The sequence below is a fragment of the Silene latifolia genome, chromosome 9, assembly GCF_048544455.1.
Source record: "Silene latifolia isolate original U9 population chromosome 9, ASM4854445v1, whole genome shotgun sequence".
Classification (NCBI taxonomy): Eukaryota; Viridiplantae; Streptophyta; class Magnoliopsida; order Caryophyllales; family Caryophyllaceae; genus Silene; species Silene latifolia.
This window is the reverse complement of record NC_133534.1, coordinates 24,626,232-24,647,120: the sequence shown is the minus strand read 5'-3', so window position 1 is coordinate 24,647,120 and position 20,889 is coordinate 24,626,232. Positions and strand designations below refer to the sequence as shown.

General features: G+C 36.2%; 2 protein-coding genes across 2 annotated transcripts; one reads left to right on the top strand and one right to left on the bottom strand.

Annotated features, from left to right (window-relative positions):
* The first annotated feature begins 7,106 nt into the window (after window positions 1-7,106).
* On the top strand, window positions 7,107-8,603 carry LOC141600736 (uncharacterized). The gene is made up of 3 exons (XM_074420981.1): window positions 7,107-7,673; window positions 7,784-7,886; window positions 8,008-8,603. Exons 1-3 carry the CDS (start codon window positions 7,107-7,109, stop codon window positions 8,601-8,603), a joined length of 1,266 nt encoding a protein of 421 aa, XP_074277082.1.
* Window positions 8,604-14,163: 5,560 nt separating this feature from the next.
* Window positions 14,164-16,545, bottom strand: LOC141600734 (uncharacterized). The gene is made up of 3 exons (XM_074420980.1): window positions 15,816-16,545; window positions 15,462-15,677; window positions 14,164-14,228 (listed from the first exon to the last, which is right to left on the bottom strand). Exons 1-3 carry the CDS (start codon window positions 16,543-16,545, stop codon window positions 14,164-14,166), a joined length of 1,011 nt encoding a protein of 336 aa, XP_074277081.1.
* Window positions 16,546-20,889: the final 4,344 nt, after the last annotated feature.

Genomic DNA, 20,889 nt, shown 5'->3' with positions numbered 1-20,889 from the left:
ATCATCTTCAGAAGCATCATAACAGAGGTGGGTTGAACATGGAAAAGGGAAATTCAAGTTCGATGAATTAAAAAATAAACCAACTAGAAACTGTGCACAATTTTTGCATCATCTTCAGAAGCATCAAAACAGAGGTGGGTTGAACATGGAAAAGGGCAATTCAAGTACAAGCCAAAAAAAAAGGAGAAGAGAGCAAGGAATGGACAACGAAAACAGTAAGTTTCGTAATTTATTTCTATGAATTAAAATCAATTACATTGTGTTATCGCTTACTTAACTTTTTCGAACTTTGACGAACAATATGCATGCTTCGAATGTTATTGGTTACCTAACTTCTATCTTTGAGGAAGAATATGCATGCTACCAATGAACCTGCATTTTAGTAACATATTTTCATCAGAAATCAAAGTAAGGGGAAATATGAAATTGAAAGGTATATTAGAAAAGAGATTGAAACTGAAAGGTATATTAGAAAAGGGAAAAGAGATTGAAACTGAAAGGTATATTAGAAAAGGGAATCACTAAATGTACTTAAAAGTTCACATGTTGATAATTGATCTGCAATGATTGTTCTGCAAACAATTGTAAACCAATTACAATGATTTGTATACTATGTAACACATCTCACAACTGTTAAATCAAATGAGTTTGAATTCAAAATATGTAACAATTTGAAACGTGAGTGTGAATGACAACAGTTGTATTGTTTGATTTGTGGTACGACCAAATCATGCGTTGGGTTAGGTCACTCTAGGTTGGGTTAGGTCAGCCTAGGTTTGGTTGGGTTGGGTTAGGTCAGTCTGGGTTTGGTTGGGTTGGGTTAGGTCAGTCTGGGTTTGGTTGGGTGTTAGGTCGATGGGTTGGGTGCAGTTGGGTTAGGTCGATGGGTTGGAGTGCAGTTGGGTTAGGTCGATCAGGTTGGAGTGCAGGTTGGGTTAGGTCGATGCAGGTTGGGTTGGGTTGGGTTGGGTCGGTCCGAGTTGGGTCGATCCGAGTTTGGGTCCGATCCGAGTTGGGTCCATCCCGAGTTGGGTCAGGTCCATGAATTTGGGTCAGGTCAGTCAATGTAAATGGGTCAGTCAATGTAAATGGGTCAGTCAATGTAAATGGGTCAGTCCATGTAAATGGGTCAGTCCATGTAAATGGGTCAGTCCATGTAAATGGGTCAGTCCATGTAAATGGGTCAGTCCATGTAAATGGGTCAGTCCATGTAATTGGGTCGGGTTAAAACCCGGGTAGGATTGGGTCGGGTTAAAACCCGGGTAGGAATGGGTCGGGTTAAAACCCGGGTAGGAATGGGTCGGGTTAAAACCCGGGTAGGAATGGGTCGGGTTAAAACCCGGGTAGGAATGGGTCGGGTTAAAACCCGGGTAGGAATGGGTCGGGTTAAAACCCGGGTAGGATTGGGTCGTGTTAAAACCCGGGTTGGATTGGATCCGGTTAAAACACGGGTTGGATTGGGTCGGGTTATAACCCGTGTTGGATTTGGTCTGTTTAACGCGTGTTCGATTGGGTTGGGTTTAAACCAGTTTAGATTTGGGTCAGGTTAAAACCATTATTTTCAATAATATAGATAAATTATACTCAGATTTCCAGATTTTTAACCATTATTTGTGACAACAACAATGAATCTAGATTTGGGTCGGGTTTCAATTAATGAATCTAGGGTTTTAAATACTGACAACAACAAAAACGCAGCAATCTTGAATGACAACATCAGATTTCCAGATTTTTAACCATTATTTTCAATAATATAGATAAATTATGAAGACTTAACATAAAAACTCGATTAAAAAAATTGAACATATGAAAACAGATTGAATTAACAGATCTATATTACGAAAAACATAACCATTTTTTTTATGATATAATAAATTTAACATATGAAAACAGATTGAATTAAACCCGTGTATTGAACATCATCTTTAAGAGGCATAAAAATGGACAAAAACAAAGCGCGGATCGTATATTGCATTAATGAGATCCGTATTTAACATATCTATATTACGAAAAAATTGCAAAAAATATTAAGAAAATATTATTTGTCGATTTTCTAATGACCATGAACTCAAATATGTCATAAAATTTATAGATCTGACATTATAAACAACCATTTTAATTATTTGTTCATTATCTAATTACCGTCAACTCAAACATGTCATAAATTGATAGATCTAACGATATATAGAACGATTTTATTTTAAAAATGTCGAAAATAATTAATATTTTACTTATTAAGTGGCGGAAATTAAAGTAAAGATTAGAGTAAAATTAAACTTACCATTAATACATCTACAATAAGCGCTCCTAAGAACAACACTCCCTTCACCATGTTAAAGATTGACCATGAGCATGAGCGGAAAACAGATCGGACAACGAAGGGGTAGTAATCGGATTATGCGCGGAAAACAGATCGGACAACGAAGGGGTAGTAATCGGATTAAGAACACACAAAGGACGAGATGGGAGGTTTTAGTGAGTGATCTAATTTAGTAGTGAAGTTGTTTGTGTAATATGAGGATCGTATGTGTAAAGGAGACGATATTTTGAGCTGCTTTAGTTTTAGGTTTTTAGTGAGATAGTGAAGCAGAGAGAGAGAGAGGGAGATAAAGACGGAGTGTTGTAAGAATGAGAGACGGATTCTAGGGTTTTCTCTTGGGGGAAGGGGTTATATATAGGAGGGGTAATTATTAGGGTTTTCGTCATTTGGGCTGGACGGGGAATGTGAAAAGGTTGGGCCCAAATTCTGGTACTGTTTGTCTTTTAATTTTTGTTCGAATTGGGCTAGACGGGAATTGGGCTACACGGTTTTGGACCCAAATTAGTATAAGATAGGTTAGTATTAGGGTATTTTTCTTACTTGGGTTAGATAGAAATGAAAGAACTCGTGAGCCCAAATTTGGGTTTTCGAGATATTGACTGCAAATTGGGTCGTTGTCAGCCCATTTGTAATATCGTTTGGCCTTTTAATTTTGTTCGAGATGAGTTTACATACAGTCCACGTTGTTTACAGTTTCAAAAAGTACAATAAAATATAACGTCTGACATCATTTGTCTTTGTCGTTATGTTTTACCAATATAGGTGTTCGGATATTCGAAAGAAACTTGATGATTACGGACAATACGTCACAATCAATGTCAAATCCTCGAGTACCGCTATCTGACATTAGCAACGGTACTTCTTTATTTTTAATTGTTTATATTTTACTACATATATTCAATTTTTTACATTTTTATTTTAATCATATTTCATTTGTTTTTTTTTTGAAAATTATAATAAGTCATTACAAATTGTGAAAATTTCAGTTTCTCATACCCCATGTCATCGAAGCAGCAGACCAACCACAAGTGAACAGTTATCGATAAGAACCCCGCCAACTAACGTTTCTTATGATCCTACTCCATCATATGCAAACACTGTGCTTCTAACGCCTAATCAGTTAAGAGCGAGAACGGCAAGAGAAAAAAGACAGTCGCAATTCTCTAAGAAACGTGGTGGTAGCGTTCATAGCGACGTTTCTCAAAATACAATCAATTGTACAGGAGCAACCTCCAACGTGACAGGTATATATCTATATTTAATTTTTTACATTTAACATGTATTAACGTTTGTGAAAGTCTAAATTTTTATTAAAAACGTTGTGTAGAACTTATTTGTAGTCCGACCGATGTTGTTGAGCGCTTAGTGAGAGATCTATGTGCTGAATATGGTGAAACTTTCAATGAAGTGATTTCGTCTGTAAACCGAATTGAACAAACACCCGGTAGTTGTTTTTTGAATGCATCCTATTCACATGGCGAATCCTCGAGAAGTCAGCAAAATACTTCCGTGCCGTTAAATAATGATGGTTAGTTCATTCATGACTTTTTAGAAATTTAATTTTAATTGCAACATGATTTCGTTATTGTAGTGTAATTTTTATGTCTCAATTTATGAATTATGTTTTGAAAACTGTTTAGCATGGGAAGGATATTGGGACTGTGGTGATGCAGAATATGAGTGCGAGAAATGTCACGCGTTGATGTGGTTTGAGGAGAGAAAAGATAAAAGACGTGGTACAAGACGTCCTAAGTTCTCACTTTGTTGTTCTGATGGAAAAGTTGAACTCGCATTTCTACAAAGAAATTACCAACTTATAAAGTCGTTGTTGACCGGTCAAAGATCGATTTAGCAATCATTATAGAGAAAACATTAGAGCTTATAACTCGATGTTCTCATTCACTTCTATGGGCGGTAAAATCGATCATTCCATCAATCAAGGTAAAGGACCGTATACCTTTAGGATGGGAGGTCAAAATTGCCATCGGATAGGGACTTTGGTACCGACCGGAGATGCAAGGCCGAAGTTCTGTCAACTTTACATTTATGACACGGAAGAGGAAGTTCAAAATCGAAAAAATGCAATTAGGTAAATATATTTTCTTTCCGTAAAAAACTTTTTTTGTATAATAATATTTTTCGTAGGCAATAATTTTATTTTTAATTGTAGTCCAGGGGATCCATCAAGGTTCAATGACGAGTTAATACGATTGTTGGAAAATATGATTGACTCGCACAATACAATTGCAAAGACATTTAGGAAGGTTAGGGATAGACTAACCGAAAATATAGACAAAGTGAAGTGAGTATCAAACTGATTTCAAGGAGATCAAGTGATGGAAGAACTTACAATCTTCCAACATTTCGAGGTAGCGGCTTTAATTGAGGGTGATATTGGTCCACATATGGAGAAGCGAGATATTATTGTGAGAAGGTCGTGCGGTGGTTTACAAATGGATATCCGAGTTGCACCCTTTATACACCCCCTTACAATATCCTTTGTTAATTCCATCCGGAGAAGATGGGTATAGGCCGGGTATCCTACATAGTGCTTCTTCTATTGGTGTTAGCAGGAGTGACCAACCACGTGAAGAAACAACGTGTAGGGAGTGGTTTGCTTATCATCTTATAGAGAGACCGCGGATGTTGAATTTCCAACGATCTTATTATCCGGTAAGGCATTCCACCAATTTTTAGTTGATTGTTATATCTTTGGTCGAATCGCATAGGCTCAATTTCATTCGTTTTAACCAAGATCGACTTCGAGTTGATAATTATAAGAACCTCTCAAATGCTGTTGGAAGAGGAGATGTTGAGCCATCTTCGGCGGGTACTCGGTTTATCGTGCCTTCTTCTTTCCCCGGAGGTGACAACTGGAAAAAAGCAAATTTCCTCGATACCATGACTATTTGTAAGTGGTTTGGTTATCCAGATTTATTCATCACTTTCACCTGTAATCCAAAGTGGCCGGAAATAGTACGATTTGTTTCTAAAAGAGGCTTGCGACCGAGGATCGTCCGGATATTATCTCGTCGCGTCTTTAAAATGAAGCTTGATGAGTTGATTAGGGACTTAAAGGATCGACATATTTTTGGAAGAGCGCGAGGAGGTACTACGAATTGCTAATCTTTTAATTTAATATATCGTTTGCTTTTTTAGCATTACTGTACAAAAATCTAATGACATTTATGAACGTGTTTTTTGCAGTCGTGTATACTATTGAATTTCAAAAACGTGGACTCCCTCATGCCCATATAGTATTGTTCCTACATCGGGAGGACAAATTTCCTACAGCCGCAGATGTTGACAAAATCATTTCCGCGGAGATTCCTGATCCGACTACAGATCCCGTCTTACATAGTGTTGTTTGCGAGTATATGCTTCATGGACCGTGTGGTAAAGCAAAGCCCTCATGTCCGTGTATGGTGGGAGGCAAATGCTCAAAATATTACCCAAAGCCGTGCACCGAGAGAACAACGGTTGACGGTGATGGGTACCCTATATACAAGAGAAGCAAGAAAGGAGTTACGGTGATTAAAGATGATGTGCCCCTGGGAAATGATTTTGTCATTCCATATAACTCTCAGTTGTTGTTGAAATATCGGGCTCATATCAATGTCGAATGGTGTAATCAATCTAGATCCATAAAGTACCTATTTAAGTACATTAACATGGGCTCTGATCGAGTTACAATGCAGTCTTCTTATACACGACGTAATGAGGAGGACCCTGGTCGACTTGATGAGATTAAGAGATTTTACGATTGTCGATATCTCTCTGCATGTGAAGCCGCTTGGAGAATTTTTGGGTTTGATATCCACTACAGAACTCCTGCTGTTGAAAGGCTACAATACCATCTTCCGGATGAGCAACCTATTGTCTTCCACGATGATGATTGGGTTGATGAGGTCGTAGAAAAGACTTCGCTCGGAGTGTCACAATTTCTTAATTGGATGGGCTGTAATAATTCGACAGTAGAAGAGATGTAGGTTGCTAAAGAATTATTGTACTGTGAATTTCCAACCAAATTTGTTTGGAAAAAGAAACTTCGTCAATGGAGCCTTAGGAAAAAAGGATTTACAATTGGTAGGTTGGTTCACGTTCCCCCGCAATGTGGTGAATTGTATTTCATGAGAGTAATGTTGAATCACGTTAAGGGACCAAAATGTTTTGAGGATATTAGGACTGTGAATCATTTTGTTCATCCGACATTTAGAGAAGCATGCTATGCATTGGGATTAATTGGTGATGATCGAGAGTATATTGCAGCTATCAACGAAGCAGTTGATTGGGGTCCGCTTCTACTTGAGAAATTTGTTCGCGACGTTATTATTTTGTGGCACGTTGTCTATGCCGAGCAGAGTATGGGACGAAACTTGGCAACTGCTATCGGACGACATCCTTCATAGGCAACGCACTATTCTTAACAATCAAGGTGTGTCTTCATTTAATAGTAAACATTTACCGCTATTTTAATTAGAACAACTTTAAAACAATTCTTCATATTTCGTATTCTTACCTTCATCTATTCTATTAATTGATTGTCAGATATAAAATCTCATAGATAATATTGCAACTTTTTTAACCACAGATTTACTGACTTACCGATGAAGAGTTGCAAAATTATGCACTTATTGATATTGAAAATTCTCTTCAAATAAATGGTAGTTCACTTCGTCGATTTGAGGGAATGCCGTTCCCGGACATGTGTCCGCAACGACACATCATCGAAATACTTTAGTCATGGATGCGTTGTCGTACGATAGACGATCCTTGAGTGAAGAACATGAGATTCATTATCTTCAATGACGACGAGCAGAGGTTTGTGTATAATGAAGTGATGGAAGCTGCTTTAAATAACAAAGGAGGGGTGTTCTTCGTTTATGGATATGGTGGAACTGGGAAAACTTTCCTTTGGAGAGCCTTGTGTGCCTGTTTCAGGAGTAAGGGCGATATTGTTGTGGCTGTTGCGTCAAGTGGAATTGCAGCAACATTGATACCAGGTGGTGTAACGGCTCATTCCAGGTTTGGAATTTCCATTAATGTAACGGAGGATTCCATATGCTCCCGAATTAAGCCAGGCAGTGATTTAGCTGAACTGTTGATACGTGCTAAACTCATAATATGGGATGAAGCACCAATGACTCATAGGCATTGCTTTGAGGCCCTTGATAAAAGTTTAAAAGATGTTATGCGTGTTTTGGACGTGGGAAATGCTGAAGTGGCGTTTGGTGGGAAAGTTGTGGTATTCGGGGGTGATTTTAGACAGACATTACCGGTTGTTTCAAAAGGAAGTAGAGCAGATGTTGTGGCTGCATCCCTTTGTTCATCGTATTTATGGTCTTTCTGCAAGGTATATATATTTTTTTCTTTACATATCAATATTACCGTTTTATGTGAGTCTTAGTTAAATTATTTTTGTCGCACTGTATTTATATAATTTAAAACGTATACCACTTATAGGTACTTAGATTGACCAAAAATATGCGATTGCAAGTTGGTAGTTCAACTGACAATGTTGAGGAGTTACGAAAATTCTCCGAATGGCTCTTGGAGATTGGAGATGGTATAGCAAAGTGGTGAAAATGATGGAGAAGTTGATCTAGAATTACCAGCCGACTTACTAATTCAGGATGTGACGAATCCTATTAAGACATTAGTAGATGTCACTTATCCGGATCTGCTAGCACAATTGTGGAATCCGGAATATCTCCAACAAAGGGCAATCCTGGCCCCTACTCACGAGATTGTTGAATCAGTAAATGAATATGTGTTGTCGCTTATTGAAAAGGATGAGAGAATTTATTTAAGCTCCGATGAGGTGTGTAGTGATGACAGAGGTACAGGTGGTGGTGACATTCACTCTATTGAATTCCTCAACAGTATTAAATGTGCCGGACTCCCGAATCACCAGTTGAAGTTGAAGGTTGGTGCTATGGTGATGCTTCTGCGAAACATTGATCAATCACGTGGGTTGTGTAACGGCACGAGACTAATTGTGACTGATTTGGGGGCACGCGTGATAAGATGTATTGTCTTAACTGGTAGTCATAAAGGTGATAGAGTGCATATTGCTCGACTAACACTTACTCCATCGGACACCAGTAAATTTCCGGTACGTTTCAGTAGAAGACAATTCCCCATCGCTGTTTGTTTTGCAATGACGATAAACAAGAGTCAAGGCCAGTCTTTATCTCAGTCAAGATCTATCTTCCAAGACCAGTGTTTAGTCATGGCCAGCTTTATGTCGCACTTTCCAGGGTCACCCGAAAAGAAGGCTTGAAAATTTTAATTTGTGACTCAGATATGCGTACTTCTACTACGACTACTAATGTAGTGTATCATGAAATTTTTCAATTTTTAGAATAACTTGCATTTGTTAAAGTTGATTATTAGATGTATTTTTCTTTTATCCGATTGTACAGTTTTCTATGTATGCATTTTTTATTGACAATATTAGATTACGTTATTTCCTTATAAAGCAATGCATGTGAAGACATGTTTTTAACAAATTTAAACATTAATTATGTACATTGTTGATTTAGACCATTTAGATAGGTACAATAGAAATGCAAAAACAAATAAACATTAAAAAAAATTCATTTCGGCCCAAATACATACCCGTGCAATTTTGCACGGGTTTAAAACTAGTTTCATTAAATTGAATACATATGTAAATCTATAAATATGATTTATAAATAAAAGGGAAGACAAAATATTTACCATTTTTTAGTTCGTAATATAACTCCCTAAACAATTCTCATGCAACGTGGATTTTGTAAAAAAAAAAGTAAACCTTTTATATTTCATTTCTCATTACTCTATATTTATGTCTATATTAAATTTGCTAATAATAAAAAATGAATGCTCAAAATTCATAAAACATTTATAAATATTTATGTATATATTAAATTTCGTAATAATAAAAAAACCAAAAGTCATAAAACGCATCCCCATTTGGCTATAAATGTTTGATGGAAGGCAAAATGTGTGAGCCGAAATTCAAGCGAATAATTTTTTTACCCCCATCACCAAAAGAATTATATATATGTGTCAATAATCTTTCTTATCAATGTATCAACATCAAGGTAAGTGTACTAAGGTTTTAAATTAATAATTTATTTATTTATATTTAAGTTTCATTGGTTATGAAGTAATTTTCACATTTTTAACTTTCACATATATGTTGTTTTTTTCTCATTTAGGGGTTATCAAGATTTGTGGAGTTGTGCTATTCATAGGTAAATATACTTACATCTTTATGATTCAATACCTTATTTCTTACATTATTTAAGGGAAAACTTAAATTAATAACGATAAGGTTAATATTACATATATAAATCAAATTCTACCATTTTGTTTTTTTATTAATCACTCAGTGGGTTTTTTTAGGGATAGTTCATTATGTTGGAGCTTGTGTCCTGTACAAATTAGTGTGATAACATTTGTAAATCTCTTACAGGTTCACAAGGGTATACTTCGTATTTTAATCTGTTGATTAACGATTACCTAATAACGGTTGGCTTGCTAGAAAGTTTGACGTTATTATCATACAGATGGCGGTGATCAACTGGTCCCTAAAGGTCACACCTATAGGATGTGTTTGAGAGATGTGGTTATAGAAATATAATCACATTGATGCCTTATATGACTAAACAGTTAGTCAATGTGTTGATGAGACAATTATTTAATGAAGATTAAATAATATTAGTTGAGACGAATTAATCACAATTCGTAAATTGAATATAATAAGTTATATTTAATTAAATGTATGTAATGTTAGCTTGGACGAATTAATATGTTAATTCGTAATTAAATGTAATCGGTTATATTTAATATCAACAAGATGAATGTGTAATAGTGGTAATAGTGAGGGTACTCAAACCAAGAGGTTGTGGGATCGATCCTCACTAGATGACAAATTATATTTAACACATTTTTACATTTTTGGAAACCGAAAATAAGGAATTAAAACTCCTTATTATTTCGGTAATTGGGCCGGAAATTAGAGGATGAAAAATCCACCCTAATCTACCCTCATACACGGTTTAAGAGGGAGAGATGGGTGAATTCATTCTAACCTAATTTTTGCCCTAACTCAACCTTGCCTCCTCTCATCGGAAAAACACAAAAAAACCTAAAATTAATCTGTTGATTTGGGGATCGATTCTAGCATAATCAAAGGGCATTTCTCATATCGTCTTCGGTGCAACTGATAGGCGAATATCAACTTTGATATTGTTCTTAGGCCGTATTTGCTAGGACCGAAGGTTATTTCGTCATCTCTTTACCCTTTTGTTTAAGCAATTTATTTTATGACATGCTTTCATCATGATAAATTCGTTATAGTCCTTAAATTTAAAGGGATGCATACAGATAAATCCCACACATTAGAGAAAGAAGACTATTTGAAGAAGAGAAATACTAGAATTGCTTAAATAAATATTTCCTCCATTCCACTCAATACTATGTTATAAACTAAGTACAAAATTGACTATATGAATGTGAATGACTAATTGTTTTTAGATTCATAAATAAAATTTAGTATTTCAGAAACTTTCAAATGAATGTTTTATTTGGGTATGTGTTTTTTTATTCATCATTTTCCTTTGAAAAATAGCTATCATAGAATGAAATTGGAGTTGCGAGCATCTCAATCTTATTAACAAGTTGGACAAAAAAAATCTATTGACATAGATAATGGCTACATGTAATATTTATGCGTACATGTCATATTATCTAATGCATATGCATGTCTTATAACACATAGGAGATTACAATGAGATTTGTAGTAGGCTATTATTTAACTCATTTTATCATTTATGCAAAAAAAAAAATTTAGAATTTTTGACAAATTGGTATAGATGATAATCTGATATAGTAAGACTAGCATTTATTAAAGTTTATAACTATGCTAATATATGTTTTAAGCTCCTTACATTGTGAGATTTATTACTCTAAAAAAAAGAAGGAAAAAAAAGAGAAATAATTCAACGTTATGCATTAATTTGCTCTTTCGTCTTTACTTACTAACTTTATTTGCCGGAAGACAAAGCGATATTCAAACTTTTACATAGAAAATATAGTACAAAATCTATACAATCTAATAAAAAAACAACCTTAAAAAATTAATTTTTTTTACATGGTGTCATAAATTACTGGACTCATTGAAAGGTAACTTATAAATTTTAACATAAATAACAAGGATTCAAGTAGAGAATCCCTCCCAAGGAATAATACCCAAGGTAACAACTTAATAAAATTAATATTATTATTACTAGAACAATATTAATTTAAATAAAATTGACACAAAAATCTTTATTTTGATCTCTTAATTTTCGGTTAAGAGAGGAGAAGTTTGGAGTTTTATTTCTCTAGTTTTCTTAGAGAGCTTTCTTATTTCTTACACTAGAAATATTGTGTGAATTATGAATGAAAAATAATAGAGAAAAACTCTCTATTTTGTCCTTCAAAAACCGGTGGGAAGGAGAGAGCGGGAGCCAATGCATGGTCAAGTTTTTCTATCCAAGAAAACATAGGCTTGCATGGCTATGGCTAGGTGTAATTATATTGTTTTCCACTCAAATAATATAACACAATTTAAACACCATACTCCCTCCTAATTTCGGTCCACTTAAGATAAAATGGACTCCATTTTATCTTTGTCAATTTGTCAATTTGTCACATGTCACATGTCATGTAAAATTGTTATGCATTTTTAACATATTAAAAATCAACGCATTAATAAAAATACGTCATATACAAAATCGACTTAGTAATTCATAATTACTTGAACCAAAATAATTTACCAATTATAAATCACAACATCTTGTATTTATAATAAATTATTCATTCAAATGCAATTGTTTCCTTAAACAATAATTTCATCTAAATAATAAAACAATTCAATCACTTAGACCGTATCTTATTTAAACAATTCAAGAAGGTTTCTAAACCATTCGGCCTCTTGCCCTGCCAACTCAAGAGCTATGAACTCAGATTCCATGGTAGAGCGTGCGATACAAGTCTGTTTAGAGGACTTCCACGATATAGCTCCTCCACCCATGGTAAAGACATAACCACTAGTAGAACAAATCTCATCGTTACCTGCAACCCAGTTCGCATCACAATATCCTTCTAATAGGGCTGAGCATCGGTCCAAGAACGGACCGGATCGTACCAAACCGGACCGGGCGGAAGACCGAAAATAAAATTTTTGTGGACCGAAGACCGGACCTAAAACTTTCGGTCTTGGACCGGACCAAACCCGAAATATTCGGTCCGGTCCGGTCTTAGACCGAAATGGACCTAGAACTAATTCTTTCACTATTTAGTGTATGATAATTACATTTAAGTTTCACTAAATTAAATGTCGATGAATAATTAGACGATTGTTTTTGAGAAGAAAATACTCAATATTAATTTATAATGTCTTGTGAAGATAAAATGGTAATTTAGTTTATAATATTCTAATGATAGTCTTTATAAACATAAAATTCGGTCCATTTGGTCCGGACCTAAAATATCCGGGTTTGGTCCGGACCGGACCGAAGACCGAAAACTCAAAAAATGAGGATCGAGGACCAGACCTAAAACATTCGGTCTGGGTTTGGTCCAGACCAAATGGTCCGGTCCGGTCCATTTTTCCGGTCCGGACCTAAACTTGCTCACCCCTACCTTCTAACACAGCAGGAAATTTACTATAATGCAAACATAAGTCAACTGTTTCTTTTAGGTATTTTAGTAAACGACGAAGAGCATTCCAGTGTTCATTACTAGGGTTATGTGTATAGCGACTCAGTCTACTAACTGCATAAGCAATATCTGGTCGAGTACAGTTCATTAAAAACATCACACTACCTAGGATTTTAGCATACTCTTCTTGGGAAACACTCTTGCCCAAGTTTTTACACAATGGTACACTAGGATCATAGGGTGTTCTAACAGGCACATCATCAAAGCAGTTAAACTTTCTCAACACTTTTTCAACATAATGAGATTGACTTAGACAGATTCCATTGGGGTTTCGGATGACCTTAACTCCTAGGATAACATCAGCTTCTCCTAAGTCCTTTATCTCAAATTATGATGACAAAAATTCTTTGGTTCTAATTATCACCTCCAAATTATTACCAAGTATTAACATGTCATCAACATATAGGCATATAATTACACAATCAGATCCCATCATTTTTGAGTAAACACATGAGTCAGAATTGTTAACCACATAGTCATTACTTATCAAAGTGTTGTTAAATTTCTCATACCACTGTTTAGGTGCTTGTTTCAGTCCATAAAGTGACTTGTTCAGTTTACACACTTTATTCTCTTGATCCGCAATCACAAAACCTTCAGGTTGAGACATATAAATCTCTTCCCTTAGTTCACCATTCAAAAAGGCAGTTTTAACATCCATCTGATGTATAACAAGGTTATGAATAGCAGCTAAGGCGACAAGAGTCCTAATAGTCGAAATTTTGGTCACAGGAGAGTAAGTATCAAAATAATCAATACCCTTCTTTTGTGTAAAGCCTCTAACTACAAGTCTAGCTTTGAACCTCTCTATTGTACCGCCATGTCTCATTTTTTTTTAAAGATCCATTTACTTGTAATGGGTTTACTACCTTTAGGTAAATCAGTCAACTCCCAAGTTTGATTTGACACAATAGAGTCGAGTTCACTTTTAATAGCATCTTTACAAAAATTAGTATCAATGGATTTCATTGCCTCACTATAAGTTTTTGGGTCATCTTCTATTAAAAAAGCTGAAACAAACTCATCACTAGCACAAACAGTGTATCCAAGTTCAGACAACATAGTTGTATCATAATCATCACCAAAATTCATTGGGCATCTAAGTCTTTTACTTCTTCTTGGTTCAACAGAAACATCAATAGAAGTGCTAGCACTAGCATGTGAAGACAAATCAGGAGATGCAACAGATAAACTGGGAGATGGTACAACAGTTTTCTGAAAAGGAAAAACATGCTCAAAAAATTCGGCATCTCTAGCGTCAGATATAGAGCGGTCACTTAAAGACATAAATCTATAAGCAGAGCTATTTTGAGCATAACCTATAAACACACAATCATAGGTCTTAGGTCCAACGGTAGGTCTCCTAAAATCAGGTAAACCTACTTTAGCCAAACACCCCCATACCCTAAGGAAGCTCAGGTTAGGAGGATAACCCTTCCAAATCTCGTAGGGTATCTTGTCAATTTTCTTATGAGGTACACGGTTAAGAATGTGAAAAGCTGAAAGAATTGCTTCCCCCCACATATAGTTAGATAGGCCAGAACTTAAAAGCATAGCATTCATCATTTCTTTTAAGGTTCTATTTTTACGTTCAGCTACACCATTGGATTGGGGTAATTAAGGTGGACTAGTCTCATGTATTAAACCGTTTGCAGCACAAAAGTCAGCTAGATAATTGGATTTATATATACTCACCACCTCTATCAGACCTTACCCTTTTAATTTTTCTGTCAAGTTGATTCTCAACTTCATTCTTAAAGTTTATAAAAGATTATTCTGCTTCATCTTTAGTCTTAAGCAAATAGACACGGGTGTATCTAGAACAGTCATCTATAAAACTAACATAATAATTCTTGCCACCTCTACTTGCAACATTTTTAAAGTCAGCCAGGTCGGTGTGGATTAACTCAAGAAGACTCGTGTTCCTAGTAGTCACAGGTTTACTAGGCTTCTTTGTAAACTTAGCCTCAACACAGCTAGCACATTTAGAGAATTCTTGACTCGTCAAACTCGGAATTAAACTCATTGTTCTAAGTTTTTTAATGTAATCCACATTCACATGACCTAACCTACCATGCAAAACATCAATAGACTCAGCGATATAAGCAGAAGAAGATGCAATATTATTAATAGCAGAATCAGTGTTCAATATAAAAAAGACCCCCAGAAAGATAACCCTTGCCCACAAATTTTCCATTACGCGACATTACCACCTTGTCAGCCTCAAAAAGAAGTTTCAAACCAGCTTTGTTTAACAAGGCACCAGACACAAGGTTTCGACGCAATGAGGGTACAAATAAAACATTACTGAGAGCAAGTGTTTTCCCCGAGGTGAGTTTGAGAAAGATCTTGCCTTTGCCTGTGATCTTTGCAGATGAAGAATTACCCATGTAGACGCATTTCCCATCAGCAACTTCCTCAAACTCAGCAAATAAACCCCTATCAGCACAGAGGTGTCTCGAAGCTCTAGTATCCAAGACCCATTCAACAACATTACCCACCGGATTAGCTTCCATAACCATAGCTGCAATAACATCACCAGTCACAGCAACATTGGCCTCAGCAGATTTCTTTTCAGAGCATTGGTAGGGTTTGTGACCAGCTTTTCCACAAACATAGCAGACAATAGGACCCTTAGCAGCTTTCTGAATCTTAGGAACCGGTTTGGTATGCTTTCCTGGACCATTCTTCTTTGCAGGACCCTGGTTCTTACCCTGACCAACCTTGGCCTTTCCCTTACCCTTGAACTTCTCATAATTGGACGGACCACCAGACTCAACCAAATTAGCAGCAACAGTGGCATTCGAAGGTTGAATAACAGGTTTGTCTTTGAGACGGTTTGCCTCCTCGTTCCTCATGTGACTCACTAGTTCTTGGAGTGAAAGGTCTTTTTTCTTATGCTTTAAGTGGTTTTGGTATACTGACCAGGAAGGGAGAAAACGTTCTAAAAGAAAATTGGCCAGGAAGATGTCATCCAATTTCATCCCCTCATTAACTACATCAGCACACAGATTTTCATAGACATGTACTTGGTCCATGATAGGTTTCCCATCGACCATCTGAGATCCCAACCATTTACCCACAACATATTTCTTTTTCCCTGCGTCATCAGCCCCATATTTTTTTTTCAACGATTCCCAAATGGTATGTGCAGACTTATGAATCATAAATAAATCAAACAGGATTTCAGTCATGTTGTTCAGTAGATGGTACTTAGCAGTTTTATTAACCTTATCATACTTCTTAATAGCCTCTTCATTCGACTTAACTGCAGAAATAACAGGAGGGGTCTGTTCTGCAGTAGCAGCAGTCTCGGTAACAGCAGGTGTAGGGTCACTAAACAGAACATAATCAATTTTAAGTTGTTCAAAGTACATCAGTAATTTTTGTGACCAACATTTGTAGTTGTTACCATCTAGACGCTCAAGTTTAGGCAACTCAGGAACATTTTTGGATATTACAGACGACATTGTTATAGCAATTAACAACAACAGATATATAGTTTTCAAATTGTAGGAGTAAATAAAGCAGTAACAATGTACAGTAAGGAAATCAGAAGAAATATAACCCGATTCGTAGTGCCGTGGTAAGCGAGCCACTGCCTTGAAAACTATATTTCCGGTACGACTGTGGTGGCGATCAGCTAGTGCCGGTAGTTTCCCAAGGATAACACTACAGTCTCCACGCAGTTTCGCCCACTCGGAACTGTGAGACTAGGAACGAAATAATGATCTTTACGCAGAAATTATTATAAGAAGAGAAGAGGAGAAAGAAGAGAGGAGAGTGAATGTTGTGTGTTCTGGAGTGAAGAGTGTTGATCTATTTATAGTAAAATAGATCAACAACGGAGCCAAAAACTGCTCCACTAAAGCAGCAGTCAAAACGTGATTAGCGGAGCATTAACAGCTCTTTAATCGCGCCACTAACAGTCTCCATTGACTGACTGTTACAACTTCTAGTACACTGAATGTGGACAGTCCACTACACACACAAGCCCAAAAAGATTAAAATTCGGCCGTTGGCCCGCACCGCAGGTGCTCTACCCAAACCCGAACCCGAGCCCGAGCCCAATCTGGGCCGGGCCAGCACGCATGTGTTTGTACCCAAACCCACAGGCCCAACAATCCCAACAAAATCCTCCTTGGTCCACACAATCGGCTAGTGATAGACAATAGTCAATATAAACACATGGAAGGTTATGTAATCCACCGATGTGGGACATCAAATGAAAAGTTGGACAAAACAACTTGGCTTTTACAGCCATCATTTCCAACACTCCCATGTATTGATGTCGCTTGCCTAACTTTAGATAAGCTACAAAGATTTTTGTTTGTTATCAAGTGGCACGGCTGGCACCTCATTTGTGTATAAAGTCGTTCTCAACAAAAAACGAAATGCACAAAATGAGTCAACCCACTTCGCGCATCCACTTAATAGTGTTACTTCCCGTTGTTCCTAATTTCACATTTTGTCAATCTCTCATACTCTCAAAAATTAGATGTGTGCAATGCCGACGACAAACAAGTGCTCCTTGAGCATCAAAGCGTACTTAGGCAATCCTCCTTCCCTCAAATTATGGGATCTCGCCAACGATTGTGGTGATCCAGATGAAGCATGGCGTGGGGTCTACTGTTTTTGGGACTTCCAAGATATCGATAGGATATAGCCTTTCTTGGACGAACTTCCAGCCCTTCGCGGGCTTAGTTTTATTTCTATGACAAACCTTTCCGCTCCAATCCCACACTACATTGGCAAACTCACCAACTTCTCGTCCTTAAGCATAGCTATCACCAATATAAATGGTCCAATCCCTAGCTTCTTGGGCCGCCTCACAAACTTGGGAAACCTAGACCTCTAGTCCAACAAGTTCTTGGGTCCAATACCCAATTTCCTACGCAGGCTAAGTGGTCTAACCTCCCTCGATCTCTCTGACAATAAACTTACCGATCCTCTACCCGTATTGTTAGGCAAATTAACCCAACTTGGGACCCTTTATCTTGACTCTAACCACTTATCCGGCCCAATACCTGATTTTATAGGCCAACAACTTGTTAATCTCCATGTCCTTATCCTACAAACCAACCAATTTTCAGGCCCAATCCCGACATCTCTAGGCTTGCTCACTAAACTCTCATGGTTATTCCTCTTGAATAATGAATTAACTGGACCAGTCCCTAGATCTCCTGGGGAGGCAACTTAATCATTATAAGGCTCCAGAACAATAAACTAACCGGGGACGTCTCATTTTTTATCGACAAAAGCAACAACCGTGTGACTGAGGTAGACATAAGTAACCAACAATTCAAGTTCGATCTTACAAATGTGGATTTAGCCCCAGGACTAAACACCCTAAATATAAGCCACAATATCATATACGGCAGTCTACCCAAATTGTTCCATCGACTACGATTTGATTTTGGAACGTACACTAACAGTAATATCACTTACAATGAACTATGTGGTCCGATTCCAAATGGTCGATATCTCAAACAGGTTGACCCGAATCGATTCGCTCATAACAAGTGTCTATGTGGTGGTCCATTACCTGCATGCAAATAATTGCAAAGGCTAGCAATAATCTAAGCATAAATAATGTTATATTGTTAACACAATTCAAGTAACCTTCTTGTTGCTTTTTGTTATTTTCAATATTTCTTTTATATAATTATTACTAGTGTGATGCTCGTGCGTTGCACGAATTTTAAAATAATTGTCTAAATAAATGTAAAACGCGTAAAAATGTTTTAGCCTTTATTGTGTAAAGGGGACTATAGATCAATTTTAATGCTAATATATTTGATTAACAATAAATATTGCTTAAATAGTAGTTAATGCTAAACTAATCCACAGTTCGACGCTTATTGGATAGCATATTTTTTCCCTTAGATAGTAGTTGGCGAGGTTTAATTGGTAAAACAAAACAAAAAATGACAATCCATTTGTATTTTAATTCGTTTAACATTGCATGTGTTACATACAACATGTACACGTCCCCTCTCTTTTGATCATTGAATTTAAAGTATGATAAACGACTAATGTAGATGCAGTCATGCAGTATACCTTTAAGCCTCTTAGATCCCTTCTTTTGGACCTATCCTCCCCACCTCAACCAATTTGAATCATCTCCATTGCTTTCTCTCCATTTCCTCTATAATACACTCTTATTCTAATATATTTTCTCTCTCCATTCATTAAACATTACTTTTATGAAATAATTACAACCATTAGATCGTCTCAAGATTTAATCTGTACCGTTTAAAAGTAATGGAGGTCCATTTCTTTTCAAGTAATGGAGAGAATCCGGACCGCACCTCAACCATGTGTTTCATATATTTATTATTGTCAATGTCTCTTGAAACATTTCTGACAATGAGTTTAATATGCTCTTCTTTTATCATCAAAATATTCTTATTACTTAATTTCTTTTTAACCATATTATGACTGTTATATCAACTCTCGGTGCTACTTTAAAAGTTTCTCCTTAGGCTTCTCTTATTCTAAAGAGTGCTCTCACCCTCACCTTACCCTTCTTTTCATGGCCAACCTTAAATGATTATGTTTCACATGTACCAAGCTTCATAATTTTTTTTCTTGTAGCTTGTTTGGTGGGGGTATACTTCCACATAATGTTAGTCTCTCCTCTCGAGGTTTGCATGTTTCGCCTTCTTTAGCATGTGTCACAATAATTCTAAGAGCATCATCCACATTGTGTGAGTGTGTCCCTCGTTTTGGTGGTTTTGGTCAACTCAGTGTTAAACCCCACTCCTTGGACCCGCAATGGCTTTCTTCTATTCATTTTCATTGCTCTTCTTGGTCTATTACCAACACTCTTAAAACCTGACCTCAAACACATATTAACTCAATCTATTACGCCCCTCCTGGTTCCCCATGGCACAAAATGAATGTAGTCGTCTGCTTTATTGGTGTGTATTTGTTGGATTGCCCGAGGTCATTTAGAGATAACCTATAATTGTTTTACTTCTATTTATCTTTTTTTCATACTATATGGTTATTTTGAGAGATCGCATCAAAAGCATTATATTCTGTATCTATTTACGTTATTTTTTACTTGTTTCATGTCTTTATTACTTAGATGAGTCGAAGATGAACTAGTATGAGATATATGATATGGCATATGATATTATTTTCCTAAATTATGCTACCGATACGATACATAGTACTTTACTTGTATTGTGTAACTATTTGTGCAAATCTTACTAATAAATAATATTGGTTTAACCGATTTTTTTTTGATTTATTATGTTTTCTTTTATATATATATTACGTATCGCTACGTTATCTTTGTGTGAATTTGATTTTAGAGTTGAAAATCATTTTATTTCCATTAGTGACACCGATTTTTCGCAAAATATTTTTTATGTGCGTGCACTTCTTCTTTCAAATGTTTTTTTATCTACATATTAATCATTTAGTAAAATAACTTAAATTTTTACTATTAGGTCAATATAAGTATGGTGACTAATGAATATTCTTGAAACATTAAATTCTATAATTTAACTTTTTTAAATTATTTGATTTTAATTTCTAAAATGAGGAAAAAAACAGGGGTTATAATGTTTATTGTTGGAACTTATTGCTATTCCTAAATAGGTGATAATAACCTATCCGAAAATGACCTGAACTTGAAACAACCCGACCCAGTGGCGAAGCTAGAAATTAACCCTAGCGGGGGCGGAAAATCTCAGTAGGGAGCGAACGGGTAATGGTTTAAGGTAAAATCGAAAAAGGGTGAAAAGTTTTAACAAAAACAAAAAAAATTCCGACTGCCCTCGCCCCTGCTAGCCCCCTAACTC